General features: G+C 34.0%; 1 protein-coding gene across 7 annotated transcripts in view; it reads left to right on the forward strand.

Moving 5' to 3' along the window:
- Positions 1 to 26,587, forward strand: part of BCAS3 (BCAS3 microtubule associated cell migration factor) — a 592,235-nt gene that overhangs the window by 112,053 nt on the left and 453,595 nt on the right. For all 7 annotated transcript variants that reach the window (XM_041723949.1, XM_041723952.1, XM_041723951.1 and 4 more), the window contains exons 8-9: positions 21,847 to 21,954; positions 25,075 to 25,151. In XM_041723949.1, coding sequence (XP_041579883.1) covers positions 21,847 to 21,954; positions 25,075 to 25,151 — 185 coding nt within the window. The remainder of the gene's footprint in view (positions 1 to 21,846; positions 21,955 to 25,074; positions 25,152 to 26,587) is intronic.

Raw genomic sequence — 26,587 nt, forward strand, 5'->3', positions numbered from 1 at the left:
AGGGTGCGATCCTGGAGTCCTAGGATCAAGTCCCACATGGGGCTCCCTGCATGGAGCCTGCTTCTCCCTCTGCCTATGTCTCTGCCTCTCTCTCTCTCTCTCTCTCTCTCTCTCTCTCTCTCTATGTCTATCATGAATAAATAAATACAATCTTTGAAAAAAAAAAGAATTTTTAAATATCTCCAAATGATTAAAAAAACCATGGAAAATATTCTGGGAGAATTAGTAGACAGTTACTTTCCTTGTTTGTTAGAATAACTAATTGTATGTTTTAAATTCTGTTCCTGTTGTCCTTGGAAATGTGGCATTAATGTTATTTATAAAGATCTCACATGTATATTGTAAATAATTATATATCATTTTTAGAGTTTCTATAATGGTAATAGCTTTGAAATAAAATGTTTCCAGGGCACCTGGGTAGCTCAGTCAGTTAAGTGTCATGACTCTTCCGGTCATGATCTTGCAGTTGTGGGGTCAAGCCCCACGTTGGGCTCTGTGCTCAGTACAGAGTTGGCTTCAGATTCTCTCTTTCTCTCCCTTTCACTTGCTGTCTCTCAAATAAATAAAATCTTAAAAAACAACAACAACAACAAAAAACGTTTCCTATGTGTTAGGGTTTTAGTTATAATCTCTACATAGTTAAATACTATTTCATGTTAGGTTAGGTTATATAGGAAAGTAATTAAAATATGTTTCACTTGAAAAAAATGTTTCACTTGTACCTAATTAAAAGTTGAGAAGTTTTAAAATGTTCTAATTCTTACTGATATTGTTGAGTTATGTGTTGAGGGGCAGATCCCTAGATTTTAAATTTAGGAAAGATTTTTTACAGGTTTACAAACTTATACTTTGTGTTTTTGGGAATGAGACTTGATAATTTTTTGGAGTCTTGGAGGATTTTGTTCTATTTTCAAATGATTGCAGTTTAACCTTGTTTTCCTTTTATCTAGTCAAAATCTTACCTTTTTTTAGCAGATGTGAGGAAAACTGAAGTGTTTAGATTTAGATGGTAAAACTCTTTATTAGTAGATGTATGTAATAAATGGATGTAACAGAAGATGGCTAACTAGCTATTCTAAACATTAATAACTTTAAGTCCTTTCATATTTAGTGGGTTACCACACCTATTTTATTTAAATTTAGGTTAGTTAACATACAGTGTAATACTCGTTTTGGTGTGCAATATAATAATTTAACATTTCCATACAGCACCTGGTGCTCATCACAAGTGCACTCTTTAATTTCCATCACCTATTTACTTCACTAGAACTTTAATCCAATCTGTTTGGAATTGTGTTAGATTCTCTCGCCTCTACCTCTAAACTTACCTATGCCTATATTACAAAGGAATATCTTATTACATCTCTGTAATGTATCTGATCACTATAATTTATTTATTCAGGGGAGATGACTGGCAAACCTATGTTCTTTCTTGAATATGTTAATATTTTAGAAAGTTACTATTCAAATATGTGTTTCAACGTACAAAAATTTTCAAAATATATGAAGCAATAATACAGCTCAAAGGGAAATAGAGAAATCAACTATTAAAATTAGAGATTAACACTCCTCCATTGGTAACTGATGTAACAAATAGGAAATCAGTAAGGATGTGGAAGACATAAACTGTAGTATCAGTATGACTGAACTGATATTATAGAATACTATATCCACACCTTTAAGTGCACATAGAACATTTACCAAGACTGATTATATGCTGGATTATAAAGCAAGACTGTGTTTTAGAACACAGTTGTCTTTTTTTTTTTTACCATGCAGAACTCTAAACTTTATTCACTTTATTTATATATTTAACAGTTCTAAAGTATTTACTTCTTGCTTTGACAAAAAATGAAAAACATAGAAGCACTCACTGACTCCTCTTTAGGAGAAAAGGGTTATTATATGTACAGCTATGGAGAGTTAATGGTTCCTCCTTTACATACAAAGAAAAGTATTAATAAAAAAGTGCTTCAATGATCAAAAAGGGCTAAGAGCGGCAATTAAATTAGAAATCAACAAAAAACATTTCTTTGGAAAATTTGTGCAATGTTTAGAAATTTGAACTGCAGATCAAGCATAATCATGAAAAAGTAAAACCAATTTTGAACTGAGTGATTAAAGGAACATAGGATGTCAAAAATTTAGGATGTAACTAAAGCATGGTTAGGTGGATATTTATAGCACTAAATGCTCACATTTGGAAAGAAGAAAGGTCTAAAACCTTTCACCTTAAGAATCTAAAAAAGAAGAGCAAATTTATCTGAAGTAAGTTAAAAGGAGGAAAATAATAAAAATAATAAATGGAAACCAGGGAAAAAAAGTGGACAAACAACATAGAAAATCAATTAAGCCAAAATCTAGTTCTTTGAAAACATTAATTGATAACACTTTAGTGAGACGGATAGGACAAACAGAACACACAAATTGCCAATATCAAGAATGTATGAAGGGGCATTACTACAGATCTTATGGTCATTACAGGATAATGATCAATACTGTGAACAACTTTATCTTTAAAAACTTATGTGAATTGGATGAATGGAGAACTTAAGTCAGTTAAAAGTCATTGATAAGTGAAAAACAATCAGTAGAATAATGTTGCTATGGTGCAGTTGATAAGTGTAAATATTTTACAATTATTTTTAAAAAAAATTTATTTATTTATGATAGTCACACACACACACACACACACACAGAGAGAGAGAGAGAGAGAGAGAGAGAGAGAGAGGCAGAGACACAGGCAGAGGGAGAAGCAGGCTCCATGCACCGGGAGCCGGACGTGGGATTCGATCCCGGGTCTCCAGGATCGCGCCCTGGGCCAAAGGCAGGCGCTAAACTGCTGCGCCACCCAGGGATCCCTACAGTTATTTTTTATATATTTTTAAAGATTTTATTTATTCATGAGAGACAGAGAGAGAGAGAGAGAGAGAGAGAGAGAGAGAGAGGCAGAGAGACACCGGCATAGGGAGAAGCAGGTTCCATACGGGGAGCCTGACTTGGGACTCAATCCCGGGTCTCCAGGATCAGGTCCTGGGCTGAAGGTGGCGCTAAACCGATGAGCCACCCAGACTCAAACCAGGAATACAAGAACTCAGGGAAGACAGGGTGAAATAATAGAAGGGGAAGAAATAGAGGGGAAAAAACCCTACAAATTCATCACAGGATTGATGGAGAAATTCGAAGGTACAGAAGGGAGAATAGATAGAAAACTAAATAAAATGGGAACTTTGCAAAATAGAAAATGAGAACATTTACATAGTTCCCAAATAAGAGAAGCAAAGTAATACAGTGAGGAAATGTCAAATATCAGAATGGTGAATATATCATTGTACAGTTCCTATATTTCGGGAACTCAGGCTCACCTCAAGTTCCCCCAGAATGATTGAAGCAAATAATATAAGACCCTTGCAAAATACTGTGTAAAGCAGCTTAATTACATTAGAATATAAAACTAATAGATCAGGTGTCAGTAAAGTTGTTTTTTTTTTTTTTTTTTTTTTTTTTTTACCATATACAAAATGTTTTTAGCTTAGTGGATTAGGATTATATGGTCTCTGACAACTACTGAACTCAGCCTTAGAAAATTAAAATAAATAAATAAGTAAATAAATAAATGGGTGTAGCTGTGTTCCAGTGAAACTAGCAGTAGGAATTGGATTTGGGACATAGTTTGTTGACCTCCCCTACACACTAAAATTAAAAAAAAATTTTTTTCTTAGTAAAATGTTAAGTGCTATATTTGTGAATAGTTTTTAGTGGACAATAAATTATCATAACAAGTTATATGTATATAAATTATATAAAAATATATATGTATATATGAAATAAACTGCAGACTTCACTTGTTCCCTGTAATATCTCTTCCATAATTTGAATTGCTCTTATATTTATTTTTCATGTATTTCCTGTATTCTAACTTTTTTCTCTGTCCTTTTTAAAGACAGCTGATTATTTAAAAATCTCCTTGAAGGTAGAATATTTCTAACTTGTCTTTGTATTTAAGTGCAAATAATAGAAACTTATTTTAAATTTATTATGTCTTTGGCTGCTTCCTAATGTATGTGAAATCAGGATTCCTATTGAAGAAAATCTGATTCTAACCCTAATCTAACTTTACCTCCTATTTTTATGTGGAGATAGTATTCTTCCTGTATGATTACCTCCCCATGTAAAAGCATTATTAATACCACTTTCTCAACTTATGCGAGTGTTGGAAGGTTTAATTACCCAGTGTTTATTCAGCACTTTACAGAAGAAAAATGTTATTATTAACTAGGCTAATCACAAATTTAGCTTTTAATATGGTTAAGTTTCCATTTCTTTGCTTTTCTTTTTAATTACTTAATAAAAAATGTGACCAACTGGCTTTTGTTCTTTAGGAGCTGAATAAGAATACAAATAATGTAATACTATCAAAAATTTTCCTCTTATATTTAAAGGATTAGATTCAGTAACACATGTTGAAGGCTGTGCAGCTTTTTCCCATTTAAAAATAAGTGTTTCCATGCTTCTTGCAATTTGTGGTAGATTTAAAATGTCTTTGCTATTTTGTGTTTCACTTTATACATGCACATTCTTGGAAAATGTCACTTTCTCAAATACTTTGTTCCGCTTTTCCTAATTTTGGTTCAATCTGTTAAATATCATGAATAAAAATAATAAAAGTCTTTGTAAAGGAAAATGGTATTAATGTTTAGAATTTTCAAATCATAAAAGCCATACTTCACATTGCTTTAACATTATGCTCATTGTAGTGCATTACAAAAAAACTATTTTGAAAATGTTGTTCATGGTTAAGAAATGACTGATTCTAATAAAATACATGAAAATAAACAAAAAACGTATTGTTTTAAAATTGAGAGTAGATTCTGAGACTCAAAATTTAAGAGGCTCGTAACTCTGGGAAACAAACTGAGGGTTGTTGGAGAGGAGATGGGTGAGGGGATGGGGCTTATATTACATGCACCTGATGAATCATTAAATTCTACCCATGAAACTAATAGAGTACTATACTATATGTTAACTAAATAGAATTTAAATAAATTTAAAACTAAATACAAATAAATAAACTAAAAAATAAATAAAATAAAAAATAAAACTATTTTTGATAGAAATCTCTAGTTACATTGCTGAAATTTAGTTTTCAAATACAGTATGTGAAAAGACAACTTGATGTTATTTTGAAGTAGTACAATGGCAAAAGGATTTAAACTTTTATATTTCCATTAAAAATCCTACTGTTTTTGGAGCACCTGGGTGGCTTATTTGGTTAAGCTCCTGCCTTTGGCTCAGGTCATGATCTCAGGGTCCTGGGATTGAGCCCAGAGTTGGGGCTCCCTATTCAATGGGGAGCCTGTTTCTCTCTCTCCCTTTCTCTCTCTCAAATAAATAAAAATCTTGGGACGCCCGGGTGGCTCAGTGGTTGAGCAGCTGCCTTTGGCTCAGGGCATGATCCCAGAATTCCGGGATCGAGTCCTGCATGGAGCCTGCTTCTCCCTCTGCCTGTGTCTCTGCCTCTCTCTCTCTCTCTCTCTCTCTGTGACTATCATAAATAAATAAAAATTAAAAAAAAAAAAAAAGAGGGAGAAAGTCTACAATGGTTATCTATTGCTGTGTAAGAAATAATAACAGACTTAATGTCTTAGGACAACACACATTTATTATGACATAGTTTCTATGGGTTGGCAGTCCAGGCACAATTAAATGGGTCCTAACTTAGAGTCTTAAAAGGCTGTTGTTAAGGTGTCAGGAGAATTAGATTTTTATCTGCCATCTTGACTGGGAGAGAACCCACTGTTCAATTTACTCAGGTTCATTTCTTTGTGGACTTACGATTGAGGGCTCTGATGTACTGCTGACCATGTGCTGGAGGCTAGCTGCAGTTCCTGGGCTTCTCCCACATGGCATCTTAAGTACTTAATCAGGCCACCAAGGAAAGATTATAGTGATGAGCTTTGAGAGGATGGGACTAGTAATGGTTGGAGGCATAAGGAACATTCCTGAGATACTGGAAGTGTATTTTTCTATCTATGTAGGGTTATATATGTGTATCTACCTTGTGAAAATTCTAAGATGTTCACCTTAGAATTCACCAAACCTTACACTTTTCTTTTTCATTTATTTTATTTTATTTTATTATTTATTTTTTATTTATGAGAGACACAGAGAGAGAAGCAGAGACACAGGCAGAGGTTGAGAAGCAGGCTCCATGCAGGGAGCCCAATGCAGGACTTGATCCCAGGACTCTGGGATCACGCCCTGAGCCAAAGGCAGATGCCCAACCCCTGAGCCACTCAAGCATCCCTATACTCTTCTTTATGTTTGTTTGCTTCAGTTATCTTTATTTTAAAATAATTATAAAACATAAAACAAATTCCAGTGACTTCTAGATTTTTCACTGTATTTTTTAGTTTTTAGTTTGGTAATTTATTAGGAATCTTGTAATCATTAATAATGTAAGAATGCTACTTCATAATATATCATATGTAGTGATATTGGCCCCTATTACTCTGGTGCTAACTTCTGGAGCCAAGATGCCACCTGCCTATATGATATAGAAAATAGTGTGCTAAAGCAGTTTTTTCAGGTTTCTATTTAGAATCCTGACCATAGCTGCTTCTTAAAGACCTTTTTTCTCTACTTCCCAATATTCCACATACCCTATGGATTAGGGCTTCTCTGTGACTTCTCATGGTAGGATATAGTTTCTTCCTCCACTTTTCTGTATTTATATTGATATATAGTGTCCTCTTCTCCTCCATCTTTTTTATTCCTACTTTGGTGTCCAGTTTCTGGGCTTGCTCTTTTATCTCCTTGCATTCCACCATTATATTGAAAATAAATTCCTCTATATCTACAGCCTGGCTTTCTTTCTTTCCTTTTTTTTTTTTTAAAAGATTTTATTTATTTATTCATAGACAGAGAGAGAGAGAGAGGCAGAGACACAGGCAGAGGGAGGAGCAGGCATCATACAGAGAGCCCGACATGGGACTCGATCCCAGGTCTCCAGGATCACACCCCAGGCTGCAGGCGGCGCCAAACTGCTGTGCCACCAGGGCTGCCCTACAGCCTGGCTTTCTTTTAAAAGACAAAATTTCCTAGTAATACTCCCCTACTTTGATTTTTATATTCTCTTAGTTTTGTTAATTTTTATGTGCCTTTTTTGATTGCTTTGTTTTATATAGTATTCATTTTTTAAAAAATTGGCTTAAGATATGTAATTCCTATTTCCCTAGTGTCTGTATCATTGTTCAGTGAAGTTAAGAGGAGATCCCATCTCCATACTCCAGACGAGATGTGCTTTCTTGCTCTTCTCTCTACAGTCTTAGCCACACGGTTGTGATATACCTTGTGACCATCATGACAGATTGTGCCCGTTTTACAGGTTCATAATAGTCATCAGAAGAAACCAGTACCCTTGGGTCATTTCTTTTTTTTTTTTTTTAATTATTTATGATAGTCACAGAGAGAGAAAGAGAGGCAGAGACACAGGCGGAGGGAGAAGCAGGCTCCATGCACCGGGAGCCTGATGTGGGATTCGATCCCGGGTCTCCAGGATCGCGTCCTGGGCCAAAGGCAGGCGCCAAACCGCTGCGCCACCCAGGGATCCCCCTTGGGTCATTTCTAATTCTTCCTGTCTAATCCTCGTAAGACTGTTTGGACAGTGATGCATATTCTTTCCTCCCCTGCACTTATTCTTTTAACCTGCTTTATTCATACTATTCATCAACACTTATCATTTGGCTTATTTCACTTATTTTTTAAAATTTTAAAAAATATTTTTATTTATTTATTTGACAGAGAGAGTGCACAAGCAGGGAGAGCGGGAGAGGGATAGGGAGAGGGAGAAGCAGGCTCCCTGCTGAGCAGAGTCCAACTTGGGACTCCATTCCAGGACTCTGGAATCATGACCTGAGCTGAAGGCAGATGCCTAACTGACTGAGACATCTAGGCGCCCCTATTTTACTTATTTATGTGTTTATATTTGTCTTCATCTCCTGGAATATGCTCAGTGAGGGAAAGAGCTTTGGCCTGTTTTGTTCAGATTACCTAGCACAGAGATAACTAAATTTATCAAATGAATAAATTAATAAAAAATAAAAAGCAATGATTCTCTTCCAAAATTTTGAGAATAATGCCTAATTTTGACACTTCATTTTTTTGTTCATTGTGTACTTCTATATTGCTCTGTTATTTTATTGCTCTTTGTTTAACTATTTTAAATATATGATAGGTGAGGTATTAGGATACACTGATTATATCACCTATAATCCTCTGTTCTCTGAATATTTTTTTCTTTTTTTCCTTTTTAAGGTGTTGTGTTATATCTATATATTGATACAGTTTTATAATTTACATGTACCCATGCGTTGCTTGTCCTTATGTCAGATACTTCTCTGGTCATATAAGGGGAGGGCCTTTATAGTAAAGAGCATGGCCTTTTAAGACTGCCAATCACTCATGGAATGGTTAATTGGTCATTTCTTATAAGTTGATTATGTCTGGGAGATCTTTAAATTGACCTGTGGGTAAAAGTATCATGAGATTTCAAAGAAAGAAGCAAGTACTTCAAGCTAGGAGGATGCCATTGTAGTCAGTCGAAGAATTTTTGAGACTTAGGTGTGTAAAGATGGGAATGGAAGAGAGCCAGGTAGATAAGGACCATTAGTAAAGAAGATACTAATGGTGCATGGGCTGGAGTACAAGTTGAAAGAAGAGAGTGTCAACTAAATATTTTAAAAGAATTGAGTCTGTGTCATAGAGGGCTTTATTTGCTTAGATGAAGGGCTGAGCTTTATGACAAAGAGATGTCTTTAATAGTTTCTAAAACAGGAATAAATGATTAGAGGTATTGTTTAGGAAGATTACTCTGGCAAAATAGATAGATTTTTAAGTCTGTAACCTTTGAGTGTGGTGCAATGAAATAGATTGCAAATCCCCATGCTTATAGTCCCTAATTATGGGCACTGCTCATTACACTCTGTTTTTGAACATCTTGTTTTTCCTTCATCAATTCTGATTACTCCTTCAAAAATATTTACTGACAGTATATTATATTCTAGGCACATAGTGAGGGCATGAAAAATGAATGGTAATGTCATTAGTGCCTTGAACAAGATCACAATATATTGGAGACTTGAAAATAAATAATTTTAATGAGCACAAAAATATTGTAATGTTTTTGAAATGTTGTTTTGTCCCAAGGTTCCATCCTCTAGGTTAAGTTTTTCCTTTCTACTTATTTATCAACTTTTTGTGTCAATATGGTTGAATATATACACAAAGATGCCCCCACTGACTGTCTTGTTTAATAATATTATTTCCAATCTGTGTTTCTCAGACTGGAAAATGGCATGTACCTATCATTATTGTATCAAGCAGAGTATTTTCACTGCCCTAAAAATCCTCTATGCTCTGCCTATTTATCCTTTCTTCCGTCAGCTTCTGGCAAGCACTGATCTTTTTACTGTCTTCATAAATTTGCCTTTTCCAGAATGTCATATAATTGGAACTTCATTCCATTTTAAGGCTATATAATATTAGATCATATGTGTATACCGCAATTTGTTTATGCTTTCAACAGTAAGGGATGTATGGCTTTTTTGGTACTTTCTGGTGGTTATGAATAATGTTGATATGAGTGTTCATGTATATGTTTTTCTGTGGACATATGCTTTCATTTCTTATGGATATACACCTTGGAGCAAAATTACTGGGTCCTATGGCAATTCTGTGTCTAGCTTTTTAAAGAGCCATCAAACTGTTTTCCACAGAAACTGTACTATTTTACATTCCCTCCAGCAATGGAGCAGGGTTTCACTTTCTCTACATCCTTGCTAATGCTTGCTTTTTTTCAGTTGTTTTACTATGACCAACCTAGTGGGTGGGAAGTGGTATCTCATTGTGGCTTTGATTTGCATTTCCCTAGTAATTAATGATGTTATGCATCTTTTCATATGTTTATTGGCCGTATCTCTGTTTTTCTTGGAGAAATGTCTAATCGTATCTTTTGCCCTTTTGTAAATACAGGTTGTTTGTCATCTTATTGAATAGTAAGAGTTGAATATATTCTGGATACTAGACCTTTATCTTATCCCTGATTTGCAAATATTGTCTCTTTTTTCAGGTAGTCTTTTCATTTTTTTAAAAAAAATTTAAATTCAGCTTAGTTAACATATAGTGTATTATTAGTTTCAGGGTAGAGTTTAGTGATTCATCAGTTGCATATAGCACCAAGTGTTCATTACATCTTGTACCCGCCTTAATACCCATCACCCAGTTATCCCAACTGCCTACTCACCTCACCTCCAGCAACCCTCAGTTTGTTCCTTAGTGTTAAGAGTCTCTTATGGTTTGCTTATCTTTCTGTTTTTATCTTATTTTTCTTTCCCTTCCCTTATGTTCTCTGTTTTGTTTCTTAAATTCCACATATGAGTGAAATCATATGGTATTTGTCTCTCTCTGTCTTGTTTCACTAAACATAATACACTCTAGTTCTAGCCACATCATTGCAAATGGCAAGATTCCATTCTTTTTTTAAGGCTGAGTAATAGTCTATTGTGTGTGTGTGTGTGTGTGTGTACATATGTACTTGTTATGTGTATACATATATATGGTACATCTTCATTCATCTGCCGATAGACATCTGGGTTCTTTCCATATTTTGGCAATTGTGGACATTGCTGCTGTAAACATTGAGGGGGGGCCTGTGCCCCTTCAAATGACTATTTTTGTGTCTTTTGGATAAATAGTATTGCAGTTTCTGGGTTGTAGGGTAATTCTATTTTTAACTTTTTGAGGAACCTCCATACTGTTTTCCAGAGTGGCTGTACCAGTTCGCATTCCCACCAACAGTATAAGAGGGTTGCCATTTCTATGCATACATGTCAACAACTGTTGTTTCCTGAGTTGCTAATTTTAGCCCTTCTGACGGTGTGGGGTGGTATCTCATTGTGGTTTTGATTTGTATTTCCCTGTTGATGAGTGATGTTGAGCATTTTTTCATGTGTCTGTTGGCCGTTTGTATGTCTTCTTTGGAGAAATGTGTCTTCATGTCTTTTGCCCACTTCTTGACTGGATTTTATGGTTTTTGGGTGTTGAATTTAGTAAGTTCTTTATAGATTTTAGAAATTAGCCCTTTATCTGATATGTCATTTGCAAATATCTTCTCCCAATCTTTTCACTTTCTTTTTTTTTTTTTTAATTTTTTATTTATTTATTTATGATAGTCACACACACACAGAGAGCAGAGAGAGAGGCAGAGACATAGGCAGAGGGAGAAGCAGGCTCCATGCACCGGGAGCCCGACGTGGGATTCGATCCCGGGTCTCCAGGATCGCGCCCTGGGCCAAAGGCAGGCGCCAAACCGCTGCGCCACCCAGGGATCCTCAGTCTTTTCACTTTCTTGATAATGTCCTTTGATGCACAGAAGTTTCCAATATTGATATAATCCAATTTATGTATTTTTCTTTTGTTGCTTGTGCTTTTGGTGTCATATCTAAGAATACTGCCAAATTCAGGGTCCTGAAGATTTCTCTATATTTCCTTCTAAGAATTTTACAGTTTTAGATCTTATATTTAAGCCTTTAATCCATTTTGAGTTGATTTAAACATATGATATAAGATAGGAGTCCTACTTCATTCTTTTGCATGTGAGCTTTCAGTTTACCCAGCACCACTTCTTGAAGATACTCTTTTTCCCCCCCATTGAATAGATTTGGCAACTTTTTTGAAAACAAATTGTTCATAGAGGTATGTGTTTATTTCTGGAATCTGAATTCCATTCATTTATATATTTGATGTTATGTCAATATCACAGTGTTTTGATTAAAATTGCTTTGTTATAAGTTTGCAGTTGGGAAATGTGAATCTGCCAAGTTTGTTCTTTTTCAGTACTGTTAGGCTATTTGGAGCCTTTTGCAATTCCATTTAGGAATTAGGTTTGCTTTTCATTTCTGTAAAAAAGGGGCAGAAATTGGAATTTTGATAGAGATTGCATTGTTCTTGTTAATGAAATTGCTTCCTTAATTTCTCTTTTTGTGATTGATAATTACTGTTTTATGTGTTGATCTTGTACCCTGCAACTTTCCTCAATTTATTCTAGTTCTAGTATTATTTTGTGGATTCTTTGGGACTTTTAAAAATATATTTGATCATGTTGTTACCTGTGAATAGAGTTAGTTAGTAAAACTTCTTTTCCAAGTTAGAAGCTTTCTATTTCTTTTTCTTGCCTAATTGCTTTTGCTAGGTCTTTCAATACAATGTTGAATAGCAGTGTTAAAAGTGGACATCCTTTTCTTTTTCCTGATCTTAGGGGGAAGACATTCAGTCTTTTGCCATTGAGTATAATGTTAGCTTGGGAGTTTCATAAATTCCCTTTATCATATTTGGAAATTTCCTTTTATTGCTAGTTTCTTGCATGTTTTTATCATGAAAGGATGTTGAATTTTGGGAAATGCTTTTTCTGTATCAGTTGAGATAATCATGTATCCCCCCTACCCCACATTCCATTAATATGGTGCTGATTGTTAAGGAGTTTATTATTTAATTCCACATATTTGTGGCCCAGTGATTATTTAAGAGGTTATTGTTTAATTCAACATATTTGTGAATTTCCAATTTTCCTTCTGGTTTTTTTTTTTTTCCCCTTCTGGTTTTGATTAACAATTTCATTCCACTTGGTTAGAAAGCTTGTTTTCATTGTTTTTAAATTTATTGAGACTTGTTATGTGGCTAACATATGGTATATCCTGTGGAACGTTCCATGTACACTTCAGAAGAATGAGTATCCTGTTGGGTGGAGTCTTCTATAAGTTGGTTATGTTTAGTTGATTTGTTTTGTTTTTAATTTTTAAAAATTTTTTTTTATTTATTTATGATAGTTACACACACACACACACACACACACACACACACAGAGGCAGAGACATAGGCAGAGGCAGAAGCAGGCTCCATGCACCGGGAGCCCAACGTGGGATTCGATCCTGGGTCTCCAGGATCGCGCCCTGGGCCAAAGGCAGGCGCCAAACTGCTGCGCCACCCAGGGATCCCTGTTTAGTTGATTTGTAATGTTGCTCATAAGCTGTGTTTATTTTTCTTCATTCTTTTTAAATTTTCCTCTGATGTGTAATTTCAGTTGTCTTATTTTCAAGTTTGCACATTCTATCTTCTCCCTATTCTGATATTCAGATACACTTCTGAAACCTTTAGTGTGTTTTCCATTTTCATTATTGTACTTTTCAGTTTCATTATTTCTATGTGGTTTCTGTTTCGTAATTCCTAGATCTTTATTGATGTTCTCAGTTTGTTAGTTTATCTTCCTCTGTATTTTGTTTTAGCTCTTTGAGCATGATATTTAAGTCAAATGATATATATTCTTTGCATACTGAGTACAATGTCTGGGTTTCCTCAGTGTTAGTTTCTGTCAGTTTGTTTCTATGAATAGGCTATACTTTACTTTCCTGGTTCTTTGTGTGCCTTGTAATTTTTTGTTGAACAGTGGGCATTTGAATAATGTAATCTGCAACTCCAAACATCAGATTGTTCTCCTCTCTGGAGTATGCTGTTTTGACCTACATCCAACCATTGTTTAGTGGCTTTTTCTAAACTCTTTTTGTAAAGACTATGTCTGTCTTACATGATTACTGAAACCTCTGTTATCTGGCAATTGGACTGTGATCTGACAGAGATTTGCTTAAATGGCAGACACAAACAAGAAAAATATAAATAAGATTTGCATATTTGTACTGAGCTGGAATGGTCCTTGAGTGTGTAGTGATAGCATCTGTAATACTTCCTTAGCCTTCATCTCCAGCTTGTTGCAGAGTCAAAGACTTAGCCAGAGATGCAAATTGTGTCCTTGCAATTTTTTTTGAGCAAGCATCTGGCTCTGGGCATGTGTATTATATTCTTGATTACCCCATATATCATTCAGTGTACACACCCAGACCCACATACATGTTTTTTCTTTCTTTTTCATTTTATTTTTATTTTTTCTTTATTTTATTGCTTTTTAATTTAAATTTTGTTTCTGGAGTTTTCTTTTTTTAAAAAATTATTTTAATTCTAGTGTACAGTGTTATATTAGTTTTTGTACAATATAATAATTCAGCCTGATTTTTCATGTAAAAGAATTGGCTTACCTGATTGTGAGCGCTCACAGGTAAGAAATAAGGTAGGCTGGCAGGCTGGAAACTATCAGGCAGAGATTGATGCTACAATCTTTTTTTTTTAATATTTATTTTTATTTATTTAGAATAGACATAGAGAGAGAGAGAGGCAGAGACACAGGCAGAGAGAGAAGCAGGCGCCATGCCCGGACCCCGACACGGGACCCGATCCCGGGACTCCAGGATCGCACCCTGGGCCAAAGGCAGGCGCGAAACCGCTGAGCCACCCAGGGATCCCCCGATGCTAGTCTTGAGGCAGAATTTCCTCAATACTATATATTTTTATAAATTGAATCTAGTTCAGTTCTTTTTATCTGCTGTTTTCCATTTTATCCCTTATCCTCTTCTATATATATATATATATATCCCTTATCCTCTTCTATATATATATATATATATATATATATATATATATATATCGAAGCAATTGGTAGGTATTTGTCCTTTTAATGGCTGAATAATATTCCATTTTGTGTGTGTGTGTGTGTGTGTGTGTATATATACCATGTCTTCATGTCTTCTTTATCCATTCATCTGTCCATGGACATCGAGGCTTCTTCCACGGTTTGGGTATTGTGGACATTGCTGCTATAAACCTTGGGGGGGGCAGGTGTCCCAGTGTTTCACTGCATCTCTGTCTTTGGGGTAAATACCCAGGAGTGCAATTGCTCTGTCGTAGGGTAGCTCTATAGAAAAATACATACCTGATAAAGGACAGTTTCCAAAATATATAGAGACCTCTTAAAACCCAACAATAAGAAAATGAAAAACCTGGTTAAAAATTGGGCAAAAGATCTTACCTCAAACATAATGTATAGTTGTCAAATGAACATATGAAAATATGCTCTAGGGGCAGCCAGGGTGGCTCCGCGGTTTAGTGCCGCCTTCAGCCCAGGGCCTGATTCTGGAGACCCAGGATCGAGTCCCACGTCAGGCTCCCTGCATGGAGCCTACTTCTCCCTCTGCCTGTGTCTCTGCCTCTCTCTCTCTGTGTGTCTCATGAATAAATAAATAAAATCTTTTTTAAAAATGCTCCATATCTTATATCATCAGGGAAATTCAAATTAAAACAACAATGAGATGCTGCTTCACACTTATTAGAATAGCCAAAATCCAGAAAACTGACAACAACAAATGCTGGTAAGATTGTGAGCAACAGGAACTCTCATTCATTTCTAGTAGGAATGCAAAATAACAAAACCACGTTGATAGTTTGGCAATTTCATACAAAGTTAAACTCTTGCCATATGATATGATCCGTGAAATTACTTTGCTTGGTATTTACCCAAAGGAGTTGGAGATTTATATTTGCACAAAATAGCGCACACAGATGTTTCTATTAGTTTTATTTATAATTGTTAGAACATGGAACAATCAAGATATCCTTCGCAGATGAATGGATAAAGAAACTGTGGTACATCCAGGTAATGGAATGTTAATCAGGACTGAAATGAGCTATCAAGCCAGAAAAAGAAATGGAGAACAGTTACAAATGCACATTACTAAGTGAAAGAAGTCAGTCTGTAATTTTAACTCTACTTTCTAGGAAAGGCAAAACTATGGAGATAGTAAAAAGATTAGTGTTTTCCAGGGGGGTTGAAGGAGAGATGAATAGGCAAAGCATACAGGAATTTTAGGGTAGTGAGTCTGTTTTTCATGGTAGTATAATATTAGATATATGTCATTATAAATTTGTCTAAAACCATAGAATGTACAATACCAAGAGTAAGCTGTGGACTTTGGGTGATTATATGTCATTGTAGGTTCATCATTTATAGTAAACATCTTATTCTGATGGGGGATGTTGGTAAAGGGTAGTCTGTGCATGAATGATGGGAAGATTATATGGAAAATCTTTGTATCTTCTACTCAATTTTGCTTGAAACAAACTGCTCTAAAAATAAGTATATTTATATTGGCAATATTTTTTAATGTGTTGAATAGTATTACAGAGAAACTAAGAAATACTGGAGTAGACAAGATATTTAGATGGAAATATTTATAATATTTTCAGTATTTTTTCTTTTAAGAAATCTGTTTATAGTTCCTTACTGATTAATTTAACCATTCCATTTTCTTCTTTCTTTCTTTTTTTTTAAGATTTTATTTATTTATTTAAGAGAGAGAGAGAGTGAGAGACAGCAGAGTAGGAGGGAGGGACAGAAAGAGAAGCAGGCTTCCTGCTGAGCAGGGAGCCCAACTCAGAGCTCCATCCCAGGACCCTGGAATCACAACCTGAGCCAGAGGAAGATGATTAACCAGCTGAGCCACCTAGATACCCCTAAGCATTGAATTTTCAATAATGGAAGCTTTTTAAAAAAATTTGCTCCTCAAATAGTTCTCATCAACACACTTCACTGAAATGAATGAACTATGTAAATACCATCATCGCATTGACTGTGGGAGGACTTTTCCTTCCCTAATAAAAGCTTACTAATTTACTTCCTGGGGGGATCCCTGGGTGGCTCAGCGGTTTAGCGCCTGCCTTTGGCCCAGGGCATGATCCTGGGAGTCTTGGGATTGAGTCCCATGTCGGACTCCTTACATGGAGCCTGCTTCTTCCTTTGCCTGTGTCTTTGCCTCTCTCTCTCTCTCTCTCTCTCTCTCTCTGTCTATCATGAATAAATAAATAAAATCTTTAAAAAAAAATTCCCTCCTGGATATAGGTCATGGGTACACTAGGTAACAGATTATTCTGATACAAAATTTTTCAGCTTTTGTTCTTGGTTACTCACTATAAAACAAACTACTTAGATAAAGAGAAGGTTAGTTAAGGACAGTTGTGTTCATTTCTATTTTATATGTATCTTGAAAAGTAACTTTACACTATGCATGTTGATATCTATGTATTAGAAAGATGCTGGGACCACAATTAGAGTTTCTGAACCAACCATTTATTAATAAAAATTGCATCATTCCTACTTTTTTTTTTTCCAGCTTCTGTTTGCACTATGTTGTTACATTTTAAATTTGGCTCTCAACATTTCTATGTGGAACTTTTTCTCTTAAAGCATTAATTAGGTTTATTGTAAAGTTAAGTCATAGCTTTATATTTAAATATCAGATGCAAACCTGTAAAAATGTTGAACCATTTGAGTTCTAGAAATCTAATGAAGACTCATTCTATATACAACTTTCTTGTGGCACTGTCTGGTGTATACTAGAGTGCAAAGTAAAAGCTTATTTCGTGTCTATATACTTTAGTTTTAGTTTAACACGTGTCCTTTCGTTATGGGGCATGCATACTGCTGATGTTATGGAAAGCTTTCTCATCAGCCTATCCATGAGGAAAATTAAGATTGTCTTGCTGTGTCGCAGGGAAATAGTCAAGGCTTTTAAAAGGAGAGAAAATAGAGAACAAAAGGCTATGTCAGGCGTGTACACAACTGTGTTATTGGCAAATAGCATGACTCCTTTATGAATGTATGACTTTCTGGAAACTCTTGTTTTGAAAGAATTATCTTTTTCTGTTAGACATTGAATACGTTTTTTCCTGTGTATAAATAGATTTTTCAATTCTATCAAATCTTGTTTGGTCAACTCTAAATTGAGCCTTCATAGCATTTGTTTTGTCCACTTCTATTAAAGGTTTTCTGCAGAAGAATCTCAGTTGTGACATTGTATGGATGCCAGTGAAATGATCAGAATTCATGTTTCTAGTGTACTGTAGCTATAATGAGCTGCTAATTGAAGGTGACAAGCTGTTTTTCCTTCCCAGTTGGTCTGGCAAAATGTTAGATTTCATTCATTATTAACTCATTGCTTCTCAGCAGAGGACTGGATTAATTAGTTGGGAACATTAAGAAAAGAATTTTTGCCTTGTGTCAGTTTGAGAGATTGAAGTTCAGGTTTTATTAGGTTTTTCCCCACCTCCAGTTTTGCCAGTTGTACACAGTTGCGTAAGCACCCTCCATAATCAAGACACAGCACTGTTTCCATCACCCCCCAAATCTTTTCATAGCACTTTACTTAACTCTTTCCCTGCCCTGTGGCAACCACTGCTCTGCTTCCTATAATTATAGTTTTGCTCTTCTACCTTTTCCTTGAAAGGGACCTATAAAGTATGTAGACTTTGTATCTGGCTTTTTTTCACTTCATAATGATGTTGAGATTCATTTATGTTGTTGTATGGATAACTCATTCTATAATATTGCTGAATAATATTCCATTGCCTCAATAATCACCATATATGTACTCATTTATTGGTCTACATTTAGGTGTTTTGTTATTATGAATAACAGATTACCTAGACATGATATATGGTAGACTACGTTTAATGTATAAAAAGCTGCTAAACGGGGCAGCGGGGTGGCTCAGCGATTTAGCTCTGCCTTCAGCCCGGGGTGTGATCCTGGAGACTCGGGACCCATGTCGGGCTCCCTGCATGGAGCCTGCTTCTCCCTCTGCCTGTGTCTCTGCCCCTCTCTCTCTGTGTCTCTCATGAATAAATAAATAAATGAATCTTTAAGAAAAAAAAAAAAGCTGCTAAACTGTTTTTCAAAGTGACTGTACTATTTTGCATTCCCAACAGCAACAGTTTTAATTAGTTTGCATTCTTATGTTACCAGTCTTTAAATTTTAGCCATTCTAGTGAGTGTAGTGATATCCCTTACTGCCATAGTGGTTTTAACTTGCATTTCAGTGTTCAGCATCTTTTCAAGTGCTCAGTTGCTATCTCTATATCTTCTTTGGTAAAGTGTCTTTAAAAATATTATGGCCATTAAAAAAATGTGTTGTACATATTGTTATTGAAAAATAAGAGTTCTTTTTCTGAATACAAATCTGTTGTCAGATACATCTTTTGAAAATATTTTCTCACAGTATGGGACTTGCTTGTTTATAATTTTGATAATTTTATGTTAGTTATGTCTGTTCATGCTTTCTTTTTCTTGTTTAAGAAATAGATTTTATCTAAATTTTCTCTAGAAGCTATTTGGTTCTTATGTTTAGTTCTTATGTTCTTAAGCTGTGATCCATTTTGAGTTAATTTTTCTATATTACTTAGGGGAAAATTTAATTCCTTCCTTGCAAATATCTAGTTTTTAAAAGCAACATTTGTTCAAAAACTGTTTTTTCATCACTTACTTATATGGTACCTTTGATGAAAATCATTTGGTTATATGTGTGAGTTTATTTATGGACTCTGTTCTGTTTCCTTGACCTATATTATGCTCAGACTAGTGTCATAATACCTTTTATTCCCTTAAATCAGGTTATAATTGCCATATGACATTGTATTAGTTTCGGATAAATGATATAATGATTTGATATTTGTATATATATGGCAAAATGATCACCACAGGAAGTCTAGTTAACATTCGTTACCATACAGTTACCATTTTTTTCTTTTGATGGGAACTTTTTTTTTTTTTTTGATGGGAACTTTTAAGATCTACTCTCTGAGCAACTTTTAAATATATAATATGGTATTGTTAACTATAGTCGCCATGCTGTAAATTACATCTGCAGGATTTGTTAATCTTATAATTGGATGTTTGTTCCTTTTGGCCATCTTCTTCCATTTTACACACCCCTACCTTGGCAGCTCCTAGTCTGCTCTCTGTATTGATAAGTTTAGGGTTTTTTTGCTTTTTAAAATTCCACATATAAGTGAGATCATAACACTATTTGTCTTTGTCTGACTTACTTCCCTCAGTATAATACCCTAAAGGTCTATTCATGTCACAAATGGCAAGATTTCCTTTTTTAAAAAAAATGCCTAGATAATATTCCATTGTGTATCTATAGCTGTATCTATCACATTTTCTCTATCCATTTATCCATTGATGGACACAGGTTGTTTCCATGTCTTGGCTGTTATAAATAGTGCTGCAATGAACATGGCAGTGCACAGTGTGTATTTTTGAGTGAGTCTTTTTTATTGTTGTTGTTAAGTACCCAGAGGTGGAATTGCTGGATCATATGATAGTTCTATTTTTACTGTTTTTTTTTAAGTTTTTATTTAGTATGATATCTAAACATTTTTGTTTAAATAATTGATAGAATTTTCAAAATGAAGCCATTTTTGAGGATTTTACTGTAAGAAGTTTTAAATTATGAGGTCAATTTCTTTTATATAGACACTGGGATATTCAGATTATTTCTTTATAGATTGATTTCAGAAAACTATCTTTTAGTTCCATAGATTTTTTTTTCTTTTGCTTACTCTAGTTTCATTTCATTGGCTTCATATCATATTATTAATTCCCCCATTGTACTTTATTAGATTTAACTTGCTTTTCTTTTCCTACTTTGTTAAGGTGGAAACATCAATCGCTCTCTGTTCTAGTGTCGAGAACCAGTGTCTTAATTACTATCCTTTCCAATATAAGTTTGATCATGTGGATGTATATTTATATACATTGTAGAATGAGGTCTCATTCTGGTGGATTTTTTATTAGGGTAGAACAGTATAAGTTTAGAAAGTCTGTCAGCCTATGGTATATACTTCAATGTATTTGCCTTGCTTTTCTTTTTGTGTAAATATGTCAAAATCTTACTGAATCTGAGGTATTCAGTATATTCATTTATTCAACATATATTTTAAAATTTTACTTTATAATAGTTTGTGCTTAATTTATAAAAATACAGGTGCTATTGTATTAGTGACCTAGATAAATTACTATATTAATTAACAGTCCATGTTAAGAATGCATATATTAATGGTTCATCTTTATTGTAGGGTTGTCTATTTCAGAGAAGGAGTGAGAATGTGCAAGCATGAGCAGGGGGAGGGGCAGAGGGAGAAGCAGACAGGGAGCCTGACTATAGGGATTACATGTGGCTCAATCTCAGGACTCTGGGATTGATGACCTGAGCCTAAGGCAGATGCTTAACCAACCAAACCAGCCAGGTGCCCCCTATTGTGGGGTTGTCTTTTTTTTTTTTTTTTTTTTTGTGGGGTTGTCTTTATGTATATTTTGACATACAGATTTGTATTATTGAGTTTTATACTTATACAGTCAAGTTCTTAGCCAGTATAATGACAGCTTTATTTCTTCCTTGTAGTAATTCTTTTCTTGCCTTATGTACAGGACCTTCCATATTATGTTGAGTAGATATGGTTCAATAATGAATATTCTTGTCTAGTTCCTGATTTTGAAGATTTTCAGTGTTTTGCCATTATATATGATTGATAGTTTTTATTTTATTTATTACAGTATTAGATTAATGTTTGTCATGAATAAGTTTTTAATTTTATCAAATACTTTTGCATTTATTAAGATAATCTTATGATTTTTCTTTTCTATAGTAATATTTTGGTGAGTTTCATTTTCTTTTTCCCTAATTTTACATTTCTGAAATGAGTTGATTGGGATATAGTATGATTTTTTAATAGTTCAAATCAATTTCCTTATATTATGTTAATTAGGGGTTTTACAATCATATTAATAAGAAAATGTAGGGGCGCCTGGGTGGCTCAGTCAATTAAGTGCCTGCCTTCGGCTCAGGTCATGATCCCATGGGATCGAGCCCTGCTTTGGGCTCCTTGCTCAGCAGGGAGCTTACTGCCCTCTGCCTCTGCTGCTCCCCCTGCTTGTGCTCTCTCTCTCTCTCTCTGTCAAATAAATAAATAAAATCTTTAAAAAGAAGAAGAAAATGCAGAGTTTACTGGCCCTCCCATGTTTTAAAAAATAATGGTTTTTGTCTTTTTTTTTTTTTTTTTTTTTTTTAGCACTAGTCCACCTTACTGTTGTGTAGATCTATATTCACTTCGTACTGGGGAGATGGTCAAGTCTATTCAGTTTAAAACACCTATCTATGATCTCCACTGCAACAAGCGGTAAGCATTTCTTAATGTGTTTCTTGTTTAAGGTAAGGTACCTCCTGGGCATATAGAGCTCTACTAGTATTATTCACCGTCTTTGACTTATTTTTTAAAGAAGTCACAAAATACCTCTCAATTCTGCCAGATGTAGTAGCTGTTAAATTTCTGAATTAATGTTTTCAAACTTCTAGTCTTGACCCATTAAGTTTAGTGAGTCATAACTACCATTTAAAAACAGAAATGGAAAAAAAATAAAATAAATAAAAACAGAAATGGAAAAGAATAAAAGGTATCTGAGCAAATGTACAAAGGTTAAGTATTGCTTTGTGGAACTTTTTTGCATGTATAACGTAACTTTTTAATATATAGAATGTATGTGCTTCTGTGGTATGATACGAACTATAACTTTCCTGTTAGCATTCATCAAAACAAAGCATATTCTGAACAATAAAAATGGCTTTTAAATATTGTTATTTCTTTATATTTCATAGTAAAGATAAAACCTGGACTAGATAGATTTTTCTTTCTTAAAATGTGTTTTGTTGAAATCTCTAGGAAAATACTTGTATCTGGGTTGAACCTGACCTAATGATAATGAAGAATTAATTTATAGCCACTGAACGTTAGGGGAGGAAGGGGGACTTTAAGAATCTTCTGTTCCAAAAAAACCCCCCAACATTTCCTTTTATATTTGAGAAAAAACTACAGCCCTACAGTGGTAAATGTCTTGATCGAGGTCATGGATGGAAACTGTAAATCTTACATCTTATCAAAAAGCAAACACATGGATCATGGAAAACACAATAATTTATGGTGTGTCAATATAAAATAAATTTTGTAATAAAAGACTCTCTGGTTAGATTTTAAAGGGATTCAAAGAGTGACTCAGAAAGGTAAAGACATACCTGACAAATATAAACTAAAAGAACATGTGGGCTTTGATACTAATGATAAAAGTATTCGAATTCAAGTACAAAAACATGAAATAGGACAAAGAAAAGCTGTTCAGTGATAGTGTGCAGTTCATAGTGAAGATCTAATTATTATGCATATTTATACTTCAAGTAATATTGAACTAAAAATTATAGGAAACAGAAATATTATTGCTGGGATAATGTAATTATCTAATGACACATCAAATTATTCAGAATCAACATTATTGAATGGTTGGATCCAGTGGGTAATATATTTAACCTGGGAAAATATAATGTAAGCTCTTCTTCAAGTGTCTTTTGTGCTCTCAGAAAATAGATTACTTGCATTTTTAGCCAAATGGAGACATGAATACACTTGAAAAGGGAGGTTAAGTACAAATAAGATTTTTACATCCCAATTTACTTGTATTACAAATACACAAATATACTAGAAAATAGAAAAAACACAGTGCAGTTTAAAAAAGCATTTCTTGCATTATTTTTTTAAACTCTTATAGTAAATCTGCATTTGTTCCAAGTACTGTGATTCTGGATGATACAGTTAGGCCAACTTTTCTTATAACAAATATTTTTGTGTTTATTACTTTTAATTTTAGCCGTGAAGTAATGAGCACATTTACTATTTTAACAGATATAAATTAACTTGAAAATTAATACAGTTAATCTTTTCATAGTCATAAGTAATGATTGTGAAACTTGTGAGTAGGAGTAAAAGCAGACAAAAGTGATTTATGAATATGAGATGTCATTAATGAAAAGCGATTATGAAATTCTCTGGATATTTGGTTGATGTAGCAAAGGTTCATATTCTCTCCTTTTTTTAAGAAAAACGAAGATATGTTCAAAAACAAAAACAATCTGTTTATTTATGTAATTTTTAGAAATTGACTTTTCACTTAGAAGTTGCACGAATTCAGATGTGGTAAGAGTTAGAAGAAAAGCCATACTGTGGGTTTCAGGATACTGCTTAGCTTTTGCTTTATAAAATGTCAAACCTGATTCACGAGGTCTTTCCCTGGTTAATTCTGTAGTTGGTTTGGCAGATCAGCTGTATGGCACAGTCTTTTGGACTTTGCAATATTCATAATAAATTAAACCATCCTGGTGGAAATGATTTTGTATGTTACTATATTATGGGGACGGGCTGCTTGATTATAAGAATACCTTTTCATCTCTCTTTCTGCATTTCTCTCATTTGAGTTTGTCACCTTCTTATTATGGATTCCCTAAGCCTTTTAACCTGGGTCTGATGATTGGTTGGTTTCTTACGTTAAGTGCCATGACAGAATCATTTATTATGTGTTGTCAGCTGTGTTAAGGATTTTGTTCTGCATTAGCAAATGAACAAGATTAATAAAGCATGGATGTTAAAGACAACATTTTCTTTTTTCCCCACTCATCATTAACATCTGTTACTCAGATTTACCTCCCCCAAATTTGGAAAAAACACTCTGAGTATGTTAAGTATTTAACAATTATAATCTTTTATTTGATTATTAAAATACCTTTGAAATTTGGATCTCTATATTAATGTTATACAGGAGAAATACTCTAAAACAGAATTAATAAAATACATTTTGAATGTATTTTAGAAATTTTGATTATAAAATATTTTATAACTAAATTATTTTCCTAATTTTTTTTACGAATCTTGGTTCCTGGAGAAATAATAGTTCATACGGATTCTGATTAATTTTTAATATAGTGAGTCAATCAGAAATGACTCATTTATATTGAATAACAGTTATCTGAGTTTTCTTTCTTTCTTTTTCTCTGGTGTTAGGAAATTCAGCAATCATTTTAAGTGACAGGGTACATAAATCCATTTTATGTTTAATTCCATGACTTTGAGCCAGCACTGGAGAAACACTTTTAGTAAATAGCCAGTAGTTTATTGATTTCATACATTCCTGATGAAGATAGATTTATTTGATTTATACTGAATGCAAATAAAATTTTATTTAGAGGAAAATAATGTTTTGAGCTGTAGTTCTGTGACTTTTCTTCTTCTAATCATGTCCCTCTTGATTATGGTAAGGATTTTATGGTTCTGTTTTTATATTTTAAGAGGGTGATGTTTCTTGCCTAAATTGCATTGGTAGATACTTCTTTAAATCTAGTGATTTAGCTTATTTATGATTTAACTTACAGAATTTCACATTCTTTTTTTTTGTTTTGTTTTTTTCCCCTCTAATTTTAGGATCCTCGTTGTAGTCTTGCAGGAGAAAATTGCTGCCTTTGATAGCTGTACTTTCACAAAAAAATTTTTTGTCACAAGTATGTATCAACTTGGTTTATTTCTATAGTATGCATTTAAGTTTATACTTTTGATAGAATCATCAAACTTAGTGATTGTAATAGTAACATCAGTATTTTGTGGTTATTCAATTAGTGTGATATTCCTGTGTTTTCCTGGATCTCTGACTTACTATCTAGTTTTATAGTATGTATTTACAACCCACAACACATTTTTTTCCTGATATTGAGCAAGCCTGGTACTGTGTTGCCTCAGTTTCTCCTTGTGAGTAATTTGATTAAGTTAGGTTCATGTAGTTATTTCCTACTCTCAAAGCCATTGTTAAGTTACTTCATTAACATAACCTACTTAAAAAGATTATCATACCTGAGGGATTTAAAACTTAGAGAAATGGGCCAGTCTTTCTTTCTCTCCTTCCTTCTTCTTCCATCTCCCACAACTTGTAGTAGTGTTTGAAAGTGCAGGAATAAGTACAGAATCTGGAGCCACACACATACTCACTAATTGGCCAGCTGATTCTTTTTATGAAAGGATTTGGTTCATGCACTTATAGGGGCAGGCAAGTCTAAGATTTGTAGGGCAGGTCAACAGGGTGGAGATTCCAAGGAGAAATGAGTCCAAAGTAAGTCTGGAGTTAGAATTTTTTTTTCACTACCCTCTAGCAAAACAGTAGTTTTCATTCTTATCTTTTATATGTTAACTTCTATAACTCTCCCACCAAAGCTCTAGCTGTTTTTTCCAAAGAGTCTGATTATGCATGTACTGCAGAGTTGGTTTTGTTAGAACAGATCTGTTTTGTTACAAGTAGAGAATCCGGCTATATTGCTGTCGTTCTTGAAATATCAACTATTTACATACTTATTCATTAATTGTTTAGTTAATATCTACTATGTATTAACTCCTGGGTAGTAGATATTATCTTATCTGATAAGAGATCATGTTCTTGAGATAACTAATACAGTATCATTTATATGTAATTATAAACATATATAATCTATAACACATAATTCATAATTTATTATAACATAGTTTATAATTTGGTAGACTAGGAGGAAGAATTATGACAACTTGTCTCCTTGAACTTGTGATAGTGTCTCAGAGGTCGACAAAGATAATAATGGAGTTCATGTTTACTGAAATATTTTTTGTTTTCTCACAAGGCCTAAGGTATACCATTCATATCTCTAGCCCCTGGGACATTAAACTAACACAGTATAGGCTCTCATTAAATATTTCTTGAATGAATGAGTACATTAATCCAGCTGTCATTGATTTTATGGTGATCAGATATTTATTTATGGTTAATAATTATTAAATGCAGATCATTAGGCATGATCTTATATTGTCACATTCTATATGTAAGAAAATAAGTTTTTGAGTATATATTTGTTAATAACATCTTCATTCACAAATGTATTTTATACACAATATGGGAAACTTTGGATATTACATGGCC

This window comes from Vulpes lagopus, chromosome 12 (assembly GCF_018345385.1).
Source record: "Vulpes lagopus strain Blue_001 chromosome 12, ASM1834538v1, whole genome shotgun sequence".
In the NCBI taxonomy this organism is placed as follows: domain Eukaryota; kingdom Metazoa; phylum Chordata; class Mammalia; order Carnivora; family Canidae; genus Vulpes; species Vulpes lagopus.